The sequence below is a fragment of the Typopeltis vanoorti genome, chromosome 20 (genome assembly GCF_054136105.1).
Source record: "Typopeltis vanoorti isolate ZY-2024b chromosome 20, IOZ_Tvanoo_1.0, whole genome shotgun sequence".
Taxonomy (NCBI): Eukaryota; Metazoa; Arthropoda; class Arachnida; order Uropygi; family Thelyphonidae; genus Typopeltis; species Typopeltis vanoorti.
This window is the reverse complement of record NC_143568.1, coordinates 46,723,107-46,737,798: the sequence shown is the minus strand read 5'-3', so window position 1 is coordinate 46,737,798 and position 14,692 is coordinate 46,723,107. Positions and strand designations below refer to the sequence as shown.

Genomic DNA, 14,692 nt, shown 5'->3' with positions numbered 1-14,692 from the left:
TATGAGAGGCAGCTCTAAAGCAACAATTCAGTTAACTGAATGCAACCGTCATATTTTTATGATTTGCACTCAACTAAAAGAGAGTGTGTGGGAAAGGGATTTGATCTCCAAAAACTCCCCCCCCCCCTTTCATAAAAGTGGTTTAAATTAAAACTTCACTAATCTTCCTTTCTGTATGATGTCTTCAAAAGCGTATTTATTTTTCATTAACTTAACCTGTCTCTTTCTCAGCCACTAGCATTTTTCTTTATTTAATTGCTTGTTAATTGATTGGATGGCTAAGTGGGTAATGTTTATTGTTTGCAACCATCATATTGCAAATTAGATTTGAATGAATATTTATGATGGTCTTTATTTTCTAGATAATTTTTTATCATTTAGTGTATGACACTGCCTTACTTATTAAAGGACTGTTGGTAGATTGAAAAAAAAAAATGCATTCTTTAGAGCAAGATTCATGAATTACCTAACATTAGTTACCTTTGGTATTAATGTGCTTTAGGTTTCCATCCTTTTTTGCATGAATTGTCAAGTTAAATACTGTTTTGCTCTCTCTCTCTCTCAGAGGTGGCATTTGTCTCCTTAGAGATTGGCAAACCAGTTATCTTTCTGTTGATTTTTAACTTTGATCTCTTTACCCAGATTCTATCAAATTCATTTGTTTTCTTTGTTGTTCTCTTGAATTTATCAGCCATTCAGAATTTTTTTAAACTTTGTTGAATCCCTGAGGTTAATGTTCATGATTCCAACTAGTTTTTCCACTTCTACTTTGGCTGATCATACAGAAATTCCAAGACATTTTCTTTTATTGATCCACAGTGCAGTTCACCTGCTTATCTCATTCACCTGACTAACCCTTCTGAACAGTCAATTAAAGAACTTCTGTGTCTCCATATTTGAACATTTTTGGTCAGATCATTACTTCTACTACTAGGTGTGAGCCCTTTTCACATTTTTAATTTTTCTCCTTCAAATAGTAACTGCTTATTATTTAAGAACTTTGAAACATTCTTAAATAAGATGACATCCAGAATATCCCCCATTTTCAGTTCTCACCTATATCATCTGCCATCTGTTCCTTTTTTATGTGGGTTTCTCCCACCAAGGTTATTAGCATCATTCATTTAGTACCATGAGTAGGCTTAAGTTATGTATTTCAGTTCTGCTATAGAGACTAAGCATAACACTTATTCAAGCTATTTCAGAGCTTGAGTAAGCAGGATGGTTTCACCCAGAGCTAAAAAATTGCCTTCTGCTACCTGATGACATTTGCAAATATCCATGTTATTTTCAATAGCCTCCAGAACATTTTTGATATTTGTGCCTACAGTCAGTTCTTATTATATCAAACATGCTATAACAAATTACAGAAAAGTCACAACCTGAGCCCCACAGATACAGAGTTAGACCAAAAGAAATTCACTACAGCAAATAATTCACTATAACTAATTGTTCCTGTGTTCCCTTTAAGTTTACTGTAGTGAGAGTTGACTATAGTTTATTATAATGAATTTCTTTTAACATAGCATTATTCCTGTGGGGCTCTGAATGAGAATCTTCATAATTTTTTTATGGTGGGTGAATTTGTCACAGTGATGTTTCCTCTAATGAGAGTGAGCTCTGTATTCTTACCAGTCTTACTTATGTTTGTTTCAACTCTTATTCTTGTTTACTTGCCAGGAGACATTTCCTTATGCTTTCTTCTATTTCAGGAGTGCTTTTTCAGCTTCTTAGTCCACCATGAAATTCTAATTTTTCTATCCTTGTAGACAACTTCAACATGTGTTTCTGTGGCAGAGTTGGCTTTCTTCAGGTTTTGGCACTAGGTTTCCAAAGTTTGGTTCTTGTTTTTTGAAGTTTGAAAACAGGTAACTTCTGAAAGATATTGGATTTTGATTTAAAAAAAAAAAACTTTTGTACATATGTTTTGTTTTAGTATGATATCAGTATAAAAAAACCTATACTTTTTCGAAGTGTTATACTTCTGTGAAACCACAGAAGGATCACTAAATCTCATTGTTCCATTCTCAATTTTGACGCATGCCCACATCACTTGAATTGAAATTGCCTCCAATACAAAATGTTTGTCTATATGTTTAGTGTTGATAGTATAGTTCCTTTCTCTTCCTGATCACTGTTTCCTGAATATAACATCTACTATATTTAGGACTATTTCACTTGTTTGTGTTCTTGCTTCAATAATACCAATTATATCAACATGATATTTCCCTAATTCCTCCAGTAGCTCCACCTCCTTTCCAGTGTTGATGGCAGCTCTTCATTAATTTTTGCTTGGTTTCATTCGAAGTTAATTCAGTAGTTGACTTTTCATTGTTTGTAATTATTTCCCCTGATGAAAACAGTCATGGAGCCTTGCTTAGCTTGGAATTCCCCCACCTGCAAGAATGACATTTCATCATGTTTATACCATCATACTTGTGATTTAATGCTATACAGAATACCATTTGAATGGCCATAAAATTCCAAAATTGCCCATTATTGTTTATTATTCACTTGAATGTCTAATAACAGGGCATACCAAGATTGGTGTGGTCAGTTATCCATTCCTTACAGTCTACATGGAAGTTTATTTCCAGTTATTTAGTCTTGATTTTAAGTAACCTCCCTGTCAATTAAGGATCAGAGCTAGATTGTGTTTGTCATTGTTGGTAAGCATAATTCTCTTCCGTATTCAGTATTATCTGAATTTCTTTGAATCTGTGATCAACATGGCAAATAGCACAGGAGCAACAGAATTTGTAGATGCCAACTCCCTCCCTCGAGAATTATGGGAAGTTGCATGATGAAATATTACATGCTCCTTTCCTTAGTGGGAAAAAATGCCACTTTGATATGATATTTTGTTAAGTACATTAATTTTATGTTTTTTCTATATGTGGAGAATGGTAGCATCTTGAATTGTATGGCTCTTGTTCAGTACTTGTTGCGGGTATTTTTTTCTAATATCTATTTTACTACTTAGTCATTATATCCCTTTTTAATGTAAATGTCATGAATATATTCCAGTTTTTTTGTTTCTATTTCATAGGGATGCTTGGGCTACTTTTTAAAGTAGATATTATAATTTTTTTGCCGGTATGAATTGGCATATAGATAACTGATTTCATTTTCTTCCTGCTGACTTTATAGGTTTACATGTACTGGTTAGAAATGGGCTATTCAGGTATTGAAAAAAAGTTCCATATTCTTTATGGAAGAGTAACTTTACAGTATTCGCAGCTAGCTATGAAAGGTAAACTCATAAAAATAAATAAATAATCTGAGGGGATGGGGGCAGCACAAATATATTTCAAGATTTGGGGCTATAGCTCCAAAGCTTATAGCTACCATAGTTAGTTCCTCATCGTAGATTTTGGCTTAAATCTACGATGAGGAACTAACTACTACTTTCCCCAACTCTATCCCTTTCTGATTTAAAGGTAATAAGAGTCCATTTGGTAAACTAACATTCATATCAAGCATGCAAAAAAAAAAAAAACTACCCCATAGTCTCTCACAGCAGTGAAAGGTGCATTCTGCAACTAACCATTACTCCAGAAAAGAACTAAAGAAATCAGGTTGTTTACATTAAAAATACAACCAGCTGTAGCACGTCTCCCATTTTTCTTCCACTTAGTGGTGCTGTAGTCTGTGATAATGAATCCCCAAATTAAATATTGACTTGTAATTAATGAAAGACTGTTGATGTGTGTATGAGGTTTAGCAGTAATTATGCATATGGATCTTACCTTCGTGATGTTAATTTTCTTGATGTAAGTAATTATGATTTGTGGACTCTCTCTTCTTTTTATTAACTACTTATTCCAAACTGTATGGTGCATTACACTCAGGTAAAAAGTATTGCATTGGTAATCAGGAAAGTGATTCTGACAGTGTTCATTGAAATGTCGATATAATTAAAATAGTTATTATATCAATCATGCATCATGCTTACATTTTTATGCATAAACATTTTGTCTTCATTAGAATTTATATTTAATTTACTATTTCTACAGGTCTTAGAGGGATTGGATTATTTGCACAGCAAGTGTAAAATAATACATACAGATATTAAGCCTGAAAATATTCTTATAGCAGTTGATGAAACGTATGTCAGAAAATTGGCTTATGAAGCTACTCAGTGGCAGAAAATGGGATTAAGATTACCGGGTTCATTAGGTGAGTTCAGCATTTTAAGTTCATTTAACATCAGAAGATATTTAAGTGTTAAAAATTAGTAGTAGTAGTAGTCTCAAGGTTTTATAGCATATATTGACTGCTTATGTCAGTTTAATAGAATATTTTAGGCCAATCATTACAGATGCTATTTGAACACAGCTCATAAATGTGATCTAGATATAGGAGATTTTGCCAGCTGCTGAGTAGCTGCATATGAGACAAAATAGAATATTTTTAATGTAATTTAAAAAAAAAAAAAAGAAACGAAACAATATATTTTAATTTTAAAAAACAGATGCAGCACTACTGATCAGTTTGCAAAACTCCTACTGACTTATTAAGACTATATATATATATATATAGTCTTAGTACATTTTTTAGTAATTAGGATTTTGCATAAGTTGTTGAGCCCTAGTTATAATTGATACAACATCACTTAGATGCATTACAGGAATTCCCCCCCCCCCCCCTTCGAAGTATGCTCCTTATGCTTTAGCACCTTTGTCCTTAATTTTGGAACAGCCTTTTTTTACACTCTTTCTGTCAAGAAATGCATCAGTAGGTTCCTTCTTTCACCTTTACCACTTGCCCACATAATGTACTGTATGCATTGCAACCTCTTATTTTGGAATAGATGATAAAATCCACATGAAAATATCTATCTTGATATGCTATTACCTGTAAATCATATCGTTCACAAGCAGTAAGACTGTCTTTGCCACATTATGTATAGAATGTAATGTGATTTCACTTCTGAACATAGTGCTAAACTTGCTTCTTGCCCTTATAATCCTACACCAAAAAAAATATATAGGATATTGAAACCCAGTAGTATTTGTAGAATTTGTATCATAAGTTTTTTTTTTTTATTTATTTTTTAAAAACAATGGTAATTCATTTTAATGATAAAGTCTGGAGGACATTGTTATATTCAGAAATGGACCTAAAGATCTTTTCTTATAGCAAAATGAACATGACTATAATTTTAGTGGGAAAGAATTTAATTTTATAACAGCAAGTTTTTGTCATCTACCATTGTTCATCATCATCAAATTCCTGACATGTACCCTCAAGGGGTGTACAGGATATGATAGTACTACATGAAAAATTTACATCATTACTAACTTCCTAACTACAATTTTCCTCCAAATTAGTCTATTACTTGTCAAGACTCCAAAATACCATATCAATTCACCTATATCTTGGTCTTCCTCTGGGTTGTTTTCCTGCTAAACCTGGTAGAGAACACTTGTTTTGCTAATCTTTCCTCGCCCATTCTGTTTAAGTGACCATACCACCTGAGATTAGCTCTGCTAACGTATTCCTGGATGCTGACAATGTAAAGTTCTTTCCTAATATCCTCATTTTTAATATGATATTGCCATTGATGCCATCTGTTCACGCCTCTAATCTTTCTCAGGACTCTCATATCTGTGGTCTCTAGTCTTTGGTCAAGTGTTTTACTTCTGACCCAGCTCTCAGATCCATAAGTTAAAACTGGTTTGAACACTGTCTTGTATACAGATAATTTAGTGCTCTAATTTCTCTCTTATTCCATATGAATTTATTCAATTGACTGCCTACCATACCAGCTTTGTTGATTCTGTTGTCTATTTCCATTTCCATATTTAATTTACCATCTTCCATGAAAATCGTGCCTAAGTAGCCGAAATGTTTTACTTGTTCCACAGGTTCCCCGTTCGCAACACAGTTGACATTTTCAACAATTCTACCTATTTTCATTGTCTTTGTCTTCTTAATGCTGACCTTCATACCATATCTATTACAACAGTTATTCAATTTAGTCAGGGAATCTTGCAAACTTGTGGCGGATTTATTTTGAAGTATAACATCATCCGCATAAACCAAAGAGCTGACATTAACATCTCCAATTCTGATATCATGTTTAATGCCACTTTCCTTCATAATGTGATCCATATAGATAATGAATAACAAAGGGGATAATGTACATCCTTGTCTGACACCAGATTTTACATTAAACCATCTTCCTGTACTTGCTTCAATTCTAACTGCTGACTTACAACTCAAATAAAGACTAAGTATCGCTTGATATAATGCCCCATTGACACCATATAACTGTAGCGTATTGAATAGCTTCTCTCTTGGCACCTTGTCATATGCCTTTTCCAGATCGACAAAACTTAATACAGATCTTTGTTATATTCCCATGCTTTCTCAACTATTTGTCGTGAAGTGAAGATCTGATCCTGACAGCCTCTATTTGGCCTGAATACAGCTTGTTCTTCACCAAACTACTCTTCCACAATCTTTCTCAACCGTTTCTCAAATATACTTGCATATATCTTACCAGGAACACTCAGTAACGAAATGCCTCTGTAATTCTCACACTGTTTTATTTCCCTTTTTATATATGAGTACTATTAGAGCTCTACTCCAATCATCAGGAATTCGTCCCTCTGTCCAGGCTTTCTGAACTATGCAGTGCAGCCACTGTAAGACTTTTATACCCCCATACTTCAGCATTTCTGGTCGAATATCATCTACTCCTGCTGCCTTTCCACATTTCAAGCCTTTGATGGCTTTTTCTACTTCAAGTAGAAAAACACTCAACAGGTATACAGTCAGGAATACATATCCAATGTTTTTTTACCACCATGCTATCACTGCTTGTTTCATTTAGCAATTTTTCGAAGTAATTACTCCATACTTGAAGGATATCTTTTTCTATTGTTTTCATGCCACCTTTATCATCTCTAACTCCTTTTACAGCACTCTTTCCTCCATTTCTAAGCTTCTTCAACGACCCCCAGAATATCTTACCACCTTCTTGATATTTATTTTCCATGTTCTTGCCAAAGTCCTCCCATGACTTTTGTTTAGCTAGTTTTATATGGTGTTTCGCTTTCTTACATTTGTCTCTGTATTCTCTAAGAGCACAAGCTGACTTATTTGCCAGGAACGTTTGATATACTTTCTTCTTTTCCTTCACTGCCTCTTTAACTTTCTGTGTCCACCATGGAGTTCTGATTTTTCTATCCTTGCAGACAACCTCACCACATGCCTCTCTGGCTGAATCAATCAGCGTTTTCTTCAGGGCTTGCCACTGAATCTCCAAGGTTTGGTTCCTGTTCTCAAACTCTTTCATTTTTTCTTCAATAATTTTTGTGTATAATATAGAAAATTACGGTACATTATCTACCATTGTTAGGAGTGGGTAATGCAGTGACATATGTGTTATCCAAATAGTTTGGCAAAAGGTTTTTGGAAAATGGAGTTTTCTGCACAAGAGACCCCCCCCCCCCCCAAAAAAAAAAAAAAAAAAAAAAAAAAAAATGAAGCTTGCCCACTACACTTGCATGTGAAGGTTTCTGCATAATAGAGGATACCTAGAATGATGCTTTTCCTCAAGTGTGTTTAACAAATTTCATAAAAACGGTTAATTTATAATTTAAATGTTAATTTATAATTCATACAGCGAAATGAAATATTGAAATAAAAAAAAAACAGCAGAGAAACATGTTGAACTGTATTTGTTTGGAATAGAAAATATTAATTTTTCTTACAATTAATACAGAACATGTCAAAATTAATTTCTTCTTTCACTACGCGTTATTCCCGTTTCCTATGCAGGGTCCGCGTGTTACTTAGATGCGACTTCTTGTTAGTACTACTCCCAACCGACCTGTTGCCCGATCTGCCGCTGGGGGAGGGGGGGGTATATTTTTGACTGTAGAGGCGTATGTTCACGGGGCCGGTTTGCCTGCTTGCGGGATGAAAAATGCCAGATAAATCAAAATTAATATGTATATACAAATAAACTGATATGCAAAAAACATATCACTTCTGTCCTCTTACATTTGGTGAAGAAAGAGCAAACAGGAGTTTTCAAAGTACGAAATGGTAAGTTTTTCCTCACAGTGCTTGAATATTAGTTATTGCTGGCAACTCACTGTATTTGTCAACTTATATTTATGAATTAAAATGCTGTTTAAATTGTGCAAATGACAAAAGTTTATAAAAGAAGAATCAGTACCAAATCTTAACCAAATATGAGTGAATAAGTTTCCTTTTTATGGATATTCACTTGATATTTGAACATTCTGTATTAATTTCCCGTGCTTTCCTGTGATACTCGAGCATACACTACCATGGTTTGTTGGATATGTGAATTTTGTTATGACAATATTGCTGCTCTTGATTGCCTCACAAATATAGAGTACATGAAAATTAAGCAGCATAATGAGAAGCAACAAAGCAAGGAATCAAGTAAGTTATTGCATAACAAAAATCAGGTACGTAAAGTCGATTGTAAAAAAGGATGTTATTTGGTATGGTGACTATCATAAAACATGCCATTAACGACTGAGTTGATGGCATGTTTTAACTGACTTGCCCTCCACCTAAATGTCGCTTGTTTAGGTGGAGGGCAAGCTTCGAAAAATATGTTACAGTCCCCCAATCAACACTACCTCAAGATATGTTCCCTAAACATAGAAGGATATCTAAATCCAAAGTCGAAGTCATCAGCAAAATAGCCAAAGATAAAGCAATTGATGTCTTGACTCTCCAGGAAACACATGTGCCTGACACAGCCCTCAATAGACTAAAGATCCCAGGACTCATTCTAGTATCTTATAACTGCCACCTCAAACATGGCCTAGCAACCTATATCCGGCCTGGTCTCAAGGATATAACCCAAAGTGTTCTTGATACAGAATACTCCATAGGCATTAAAGTTCAAAATCCAGGCCTGATCAGATGGACCGAACTCCTCCTCACCCTGCTATCTATATTAGTGACTTCAATTCCCATCACACCATGTGGGGCTATTCCTCTAACAACCAGGATGGTAATAATCTAGCTAACTGGATGGACACATATAATTTGTATTTGAATTATGATGCCAAGGAGGACGGCACTTTTTACTTAGCCAGATGGAACAGAACCTACACCCCAGATCTGTGCATAGTCACTAAAGACTCCGAAGACCACTCTCTTCCATCGATCAGAACCATCCTTAACAGATTCTCTAATAGGCAACATCGTCCTACATTAATAGAGATAAGAACATCAATCCCAGTCATCAGCAGAACACCAATCGTTAGATGGAATCTCCGCAGATCCAACTGGTCTGCATTTCAGAAACAAATCGAGCAAACCATTAGAGCAATTCAAACCACTCCTAATTGCTATCCTAGATTTGTTAAACTACTCAAGTCTGCAGCAAAAGCCTCTATTCCTAGAGGCTGCAGAAAACAATATATCCCATGTTGGAGTAAAGAAAGTGAGGAACTCATAGCCAAATATGAGGAAACTGAAGATCTTGCTATTGCTAAGAAGCTCATATCAACCCTGGATAAAAACAGAAAGGAAAAATGGATCTCAACCATCACTAAACTCGATTTCGTCACATCTAGTCGGAGAAGCTGGTCACTTCTGAGAAAACTAGATGGACCAGAGCCAGCAACACACAAAACAACAGAGAGAACTCCTGATCAAGTGGCTAACCATTTATTGAAAACCTCCAAGATTCATATCAGCTATACCAGCAAAATTGCTGTACAAGCTTCCATTCAGACAAAATCTGAAGACGGAACCCAAGCTTCCTGAACTCATACACCCAGGTATCTCGGGAAGAGGTACAAATAGCCTTAAAACTTACCAAGAATGGCAAAGCTGCAGGAGTGGATTGTATATGCCCTGAGGTCCTAAAACATCTTGGTCAACATGGCCAAACACGGCTGGCTGCCCTTTTCTCAGAAATCATCATGACTGGTAAATTATCAAAACTGTGGTGGGAAGCCAAAATAATTGCCGTGCCCAAACCAGGGAAAGATCTAAATGATGTGTAAAACCTACGACCTATCTCCTTGCTTTGCATCACCTTTAAGCTCTTTGAAAGAATTCTCCTTAAAAGAATTTCACCACTCATGGAAAGAGCACTCCCGACTGAAGAAGCTGGCTTCAGGCCAGGAAAAAGTTGCTGTGACCAGGTCCTGGCCCTGACAACTCAAATTGAAGCAGGCTTCCAGAAGAAACTTAAATCTGGAACAACTTTCATTGACCTAACATTTGCTTATGACACTGTCTGGATCAGGGGCTTCCTCCTAAAACTAGGAAATATTATAAAATGTAAAAAAACTACAACTTTTTGAATCTATTCTCTCCAACAGAAAGATCCGGGTCCATATTGGCTGAAAAAAGAGCAGGCCCAGATTCCTTTGCAACGGTCTTCCTCAGGGCTCTGTGTTATCCCCCTATACTTTTTAACATCTGTGTATGATCTACCTCATACTAGATCAAGCAAGTTTATGTACGGTGATGACCTAGCGATCTTACATCAGTCCACCTGCTTTACCAACTTAGAATCAACCTTGAATACAGACTTGAACACTCTTGAAGAGTACTTCAAGCAGTGGTACTTGAAGCTAAATCCAACGAAAACAGTGTCCTCAGTATTTCACCTGAACAATGCAGAGGCGAATCGACAACTCAACCTTTTGTTCTGTGGAAAAATGGTAGAACATGAGCCTCACCTAAAATACTGTATATTATCGCATATAATGTGAAAAATTTATGGTAAAAAATACTACTTAAAGTTAGGGGTTCACATTATATGCTGATCCTAAAAAATTTAACATCTTATTAGACTTGCACACAACAATATATACTACCTAATGCTTATGCAACCAAATCTACTTGACCCACTTGCAGAAAGTATTTTACCTTGGGTATAATAAATGTTAAAAAATACCAAGTAATTTTAAACCTGGTTTTACTCCATTTCCCAAGTAAGCAAACAGACAAACAATTCTTGAGGCGCAACTTGCAGGTGCAAACTTGACTTGTTTGTCTGTTTGCTTACTTGGGAAATGGAGTAAAACCAGGTTTAAAATTACTTGGTATTTTTTAACATTGACCCACTTGCATTTGGCAACCGAGCATGCATCATATCTGCGCATAAAGCTACTTACATTACTAGCTTTATGCGCAGATACGATGCGTGCTCCGTCGCCAAATGATAGAGCACATCGAGATAGATAGGGCACAGTTAGGTATATCGGTTTAACCACAGTTCATTTTAAATATTATTCATTAAACAAACCTAGCCTGATAATGAGCCAACAGAAACGTAAACGTTCATCTTTTGAAGCAGGATTTAAATTGCGTGTCGTGCCATTTGCAGAAGAACATAATAACAGTGTTGCTATAAGAGAACACCTTCACCTATGTGGTGCAACAGATTTATGGAATGCAAAGCGTTAACATTACGACACCGAACAAAAATTGCATAGAAGTTACCAAAGCAGCTTGAAGAAAAAGTGCAGTCCTTCCATAAATTTATCATAAAATTACGGAAGTGTTACGGATATGAACTTTCCCAAATTGGCAATATGGATGAGATGCCCATGTACTTTGAAATCCTGGGAATCGAACAGTAAACTCAGTTGGTAAAAAGGCTGTCTTCATAAAATCAATGGGACATGAAAAAACGCATTTTACGGTTGTTATAGCATGCATGGCAGACGGAACCAAATTAAAGCCAACAGTGACATTTAAAAAGAAGAAAATTCCGAAGCATATGAAATTTCCACCAGGTGTAATTGTTTGTGCCAATCAGAAAGGATGGATGGATGAAGAAGGTGGTACAATTGTGTCTGGATCAAGTATGAAACATACGTCTAGATAGCTTGTTACGTCAACAAAGCATGCTAGCCTGGGATATGTTCCGGGCGCATTTAACGGAGGCAAGCAAAGAGAAAGCACGTGAGCTACGTACAGACCTAGCAGTCATACCGGGTGGTCTAACTTCCGTTTTGCAGCCGCTTGATGTTAGCTTGAATAAGCCCTTTAATGATCACTTACGTGAAAAATGGAGAGAATGGATGTCATCTGGTTTGGTGAAGATGACAAAGGGTGGGAATTTTCAGAAGCCTGAGATCACCCTAGTCACCAGCTGATTTAAAGAAGCATGGGATTCGATACCATCTGAAATGATTCAGTGCTCATTTCTTAAATGTGGAATAAGTAATTCAATAGATGGATCCGAAGATCACGTCATATACGAAAGCGAGGATGACGCACAACAAAATGGAGAGCATGAAGATGATGACGACAACTGCTACACTGATGATGCAATCCCTACAGATGAATTTATAAATGAAATGTTTGATGACTCAAAAGATGAAGAAGAATTTAAAGGATTTTGACATTTTGTTTTAAAATAAATATTTCTTTTGTTAATTCGTATTGTATTATTTATAATGTTATGGAACAAGATTAACAGATCGCATTATATGTGGACATGGCATTTTAGGACTAGTTTTCAAACAAAATTTCTAGTTCGCATTATACATGGATCACATTATATACAATAATAAACGGCACATAGGAGTGAGCCTGGACAGAAGCCTAACCTATAAAAGGCACATCATCAACCTCTCCAAGAAAATTTAAATCCAGAAATAACACCATTTCAAGACTTGCTGGAACAACCTGGGGTTGTGGTGCAGAAGTCCTAAGGTCATCTGCACTAGCCCTCGCATTCTCTGCAGCAGAATATTGTGCCCCCGTCTGGGAAAGAAGTACACACACACACTAATATTATCGACACCCAGCTGAACTCTACCATGCACACAATTTGTGGGACAGTGAGAAGCAGCCCTCTTTCCTGGCTGCCTGTTCTATCTAGCATTGCTCCACCACACATAATGAGAAGACAAGCCTTGATTACGGAATTTAATAAAGCAATGAGCAACCTACTCCTACCCCTACACCAGACTCTATAAATCCATCTAGTCTTCGCTTCAAATCTAGAAAGTCTCTCTGGTCCATGGACGAACTCTCTTCAGCTGCGCTGACATCAATATCTGACATATGGAGAGAATACTGGTCCGACAATCTCCCAGCAAACAGCTTCCTGGTAGAAGATCCCTGTGCTCCGCAGCCTGGTTTTGGTGTTCCTAGGAAGATGTGGTCATCCATAAACAGGATCAGAACTAGTTAGGGCAGATGTGGCTAACTTCTATATAAATGGGGGCTGTCAGATCACCCTTATTGTGATTGTTCTCCCGTGGCTCAGACGATTACTCATATTGTGTACGACTGCCCAAGGCGACAATTTCACAGTGGTGGCCTACAGGACATCCACAAGGTGAATTGGCTTTCCAGCCTGGACCTTGACCTGTCGTTGGTATGGTGGTGGCAGTGGTTATGGAGGAAACAGAAGATCACGGTCCCGTTTCACCACGAAAACGTTATTCTAGTAGTCACTCTCATAGTCCTTGTCATAGTATCAGCAGAACTCCTCATGTTAGAAGATGATGATACAGTGTGAAATGAGCCTCCTCTAATGGATCAAGTTTTCTCACACAAGACACAGCTCTCTACTTAAACCTCAGATACAGCTACTTTATGTTGTGAGAACATGCAGTCTTGTCATACTTGGTGCAGCAGGAAGATAATTGTCCCTGGCTTAATTATGACAAGTTACTTTTGCTTTATATTTAAAAAAAAAAAATCTTGGTAAGCAGGTTGTGCCTTTAATGTAATGAACTTTTATATCTTAAGATTTTCATCATTTGTTTCTGGAAATTGTGATTGTATTTTTCACTTACCAGTTTCATGTAGCCATAAGAATAAAATAAAATAAACGACTGAGTTATAACAACAAGCTTTCCTAGAGCAATATAGCACATGAATTGTAAAACAGAAGTCATGATAGCAAAAGATAGAAAAGAAATAATTCCAGTAGATACAAATGACTTCACTATAAGTTCATTATGAGAGAGGATATTAAAGGGTTGTTTGAAGATGTGAGAGTGAAGAGCAAGAAAACAAAAATTTTGAGCGCTATTACCTGGATGTGACAGAAATGAATTAAGAAGGGATATGATTGCAAATGATTTAATGTGTAGAAGAAATAAATGAGTTTTTGGATGTGCAGAGTGATTTTGAGGAAAGAATGGATTTGTATAAGAGGGACAGCTGAAACTTGAATCCGTTTGGTATCAAGAGTCTTGAGAAATTATTAATTTGTATGAGGGAAACTAGATTATGATGGGAAAAATGGTGAGAAGCTGTGCATGTAAGAGCGACAATTTTGTGTAACTGTGTTAATGATGGGAATGTGCATTATCTTGGCAATGATTATAAGGAGAGAACTGTTTTGTGCTTCTCCAGTTCAGATTTATCAAACATCTGCAAGGATGATTGCATAAGTAAGGCATTAAATAAGAACAGTCATCTACAAGCTGTTCAGTTGTGCTATGCAGACTAAAGAGTAGAGTATACAAAAAGCATGTAGGGAACTAATTATGTCTGTACATGAATGCTGGGAGTATCATAAACAAAGGGGTAGAGTTTGTTGCAATGGAAATACACTGGGAGCTCAGATTGCAGGCATTAATGAGACCTAGCTATCAAAATCATATTAATTGGTAGTATCAAGTGTAAAGGGTACAGTATTTTTAGGAAGGATAGAGAAAGGAGACAGCTGCTGTTGATATCGGATGACTCAAATCCAGACTGT

At 36.3% G+C, this 14,692-nt stretch overlaps 1 protein-coding gene across 2 annotated transcripts in view; it reads left to right on the top strand.

Annotated features, from left to right (window-relative positions):
- Window positions 1-14,692, top strand: part of LOC150095409 (SRSF protein kinase 3-like) — a 429,406-nt gene that overhangs the window by 185,263 nt on the left and 229,451 nt on the right. For both annotated transcript variants that reach the window (XM_090410594.1, XM_090410593.1), the window contains exon 8: window positions 4,017-4,179. In XM_090410594.1, the coding sequence (XP_090266720.1) occupies window positions 4,017-4,179 (163 nt within the window). The remainder of the gene's footprint in view (window positions 1-4,016; window positions 4,180-14,692) is intronic.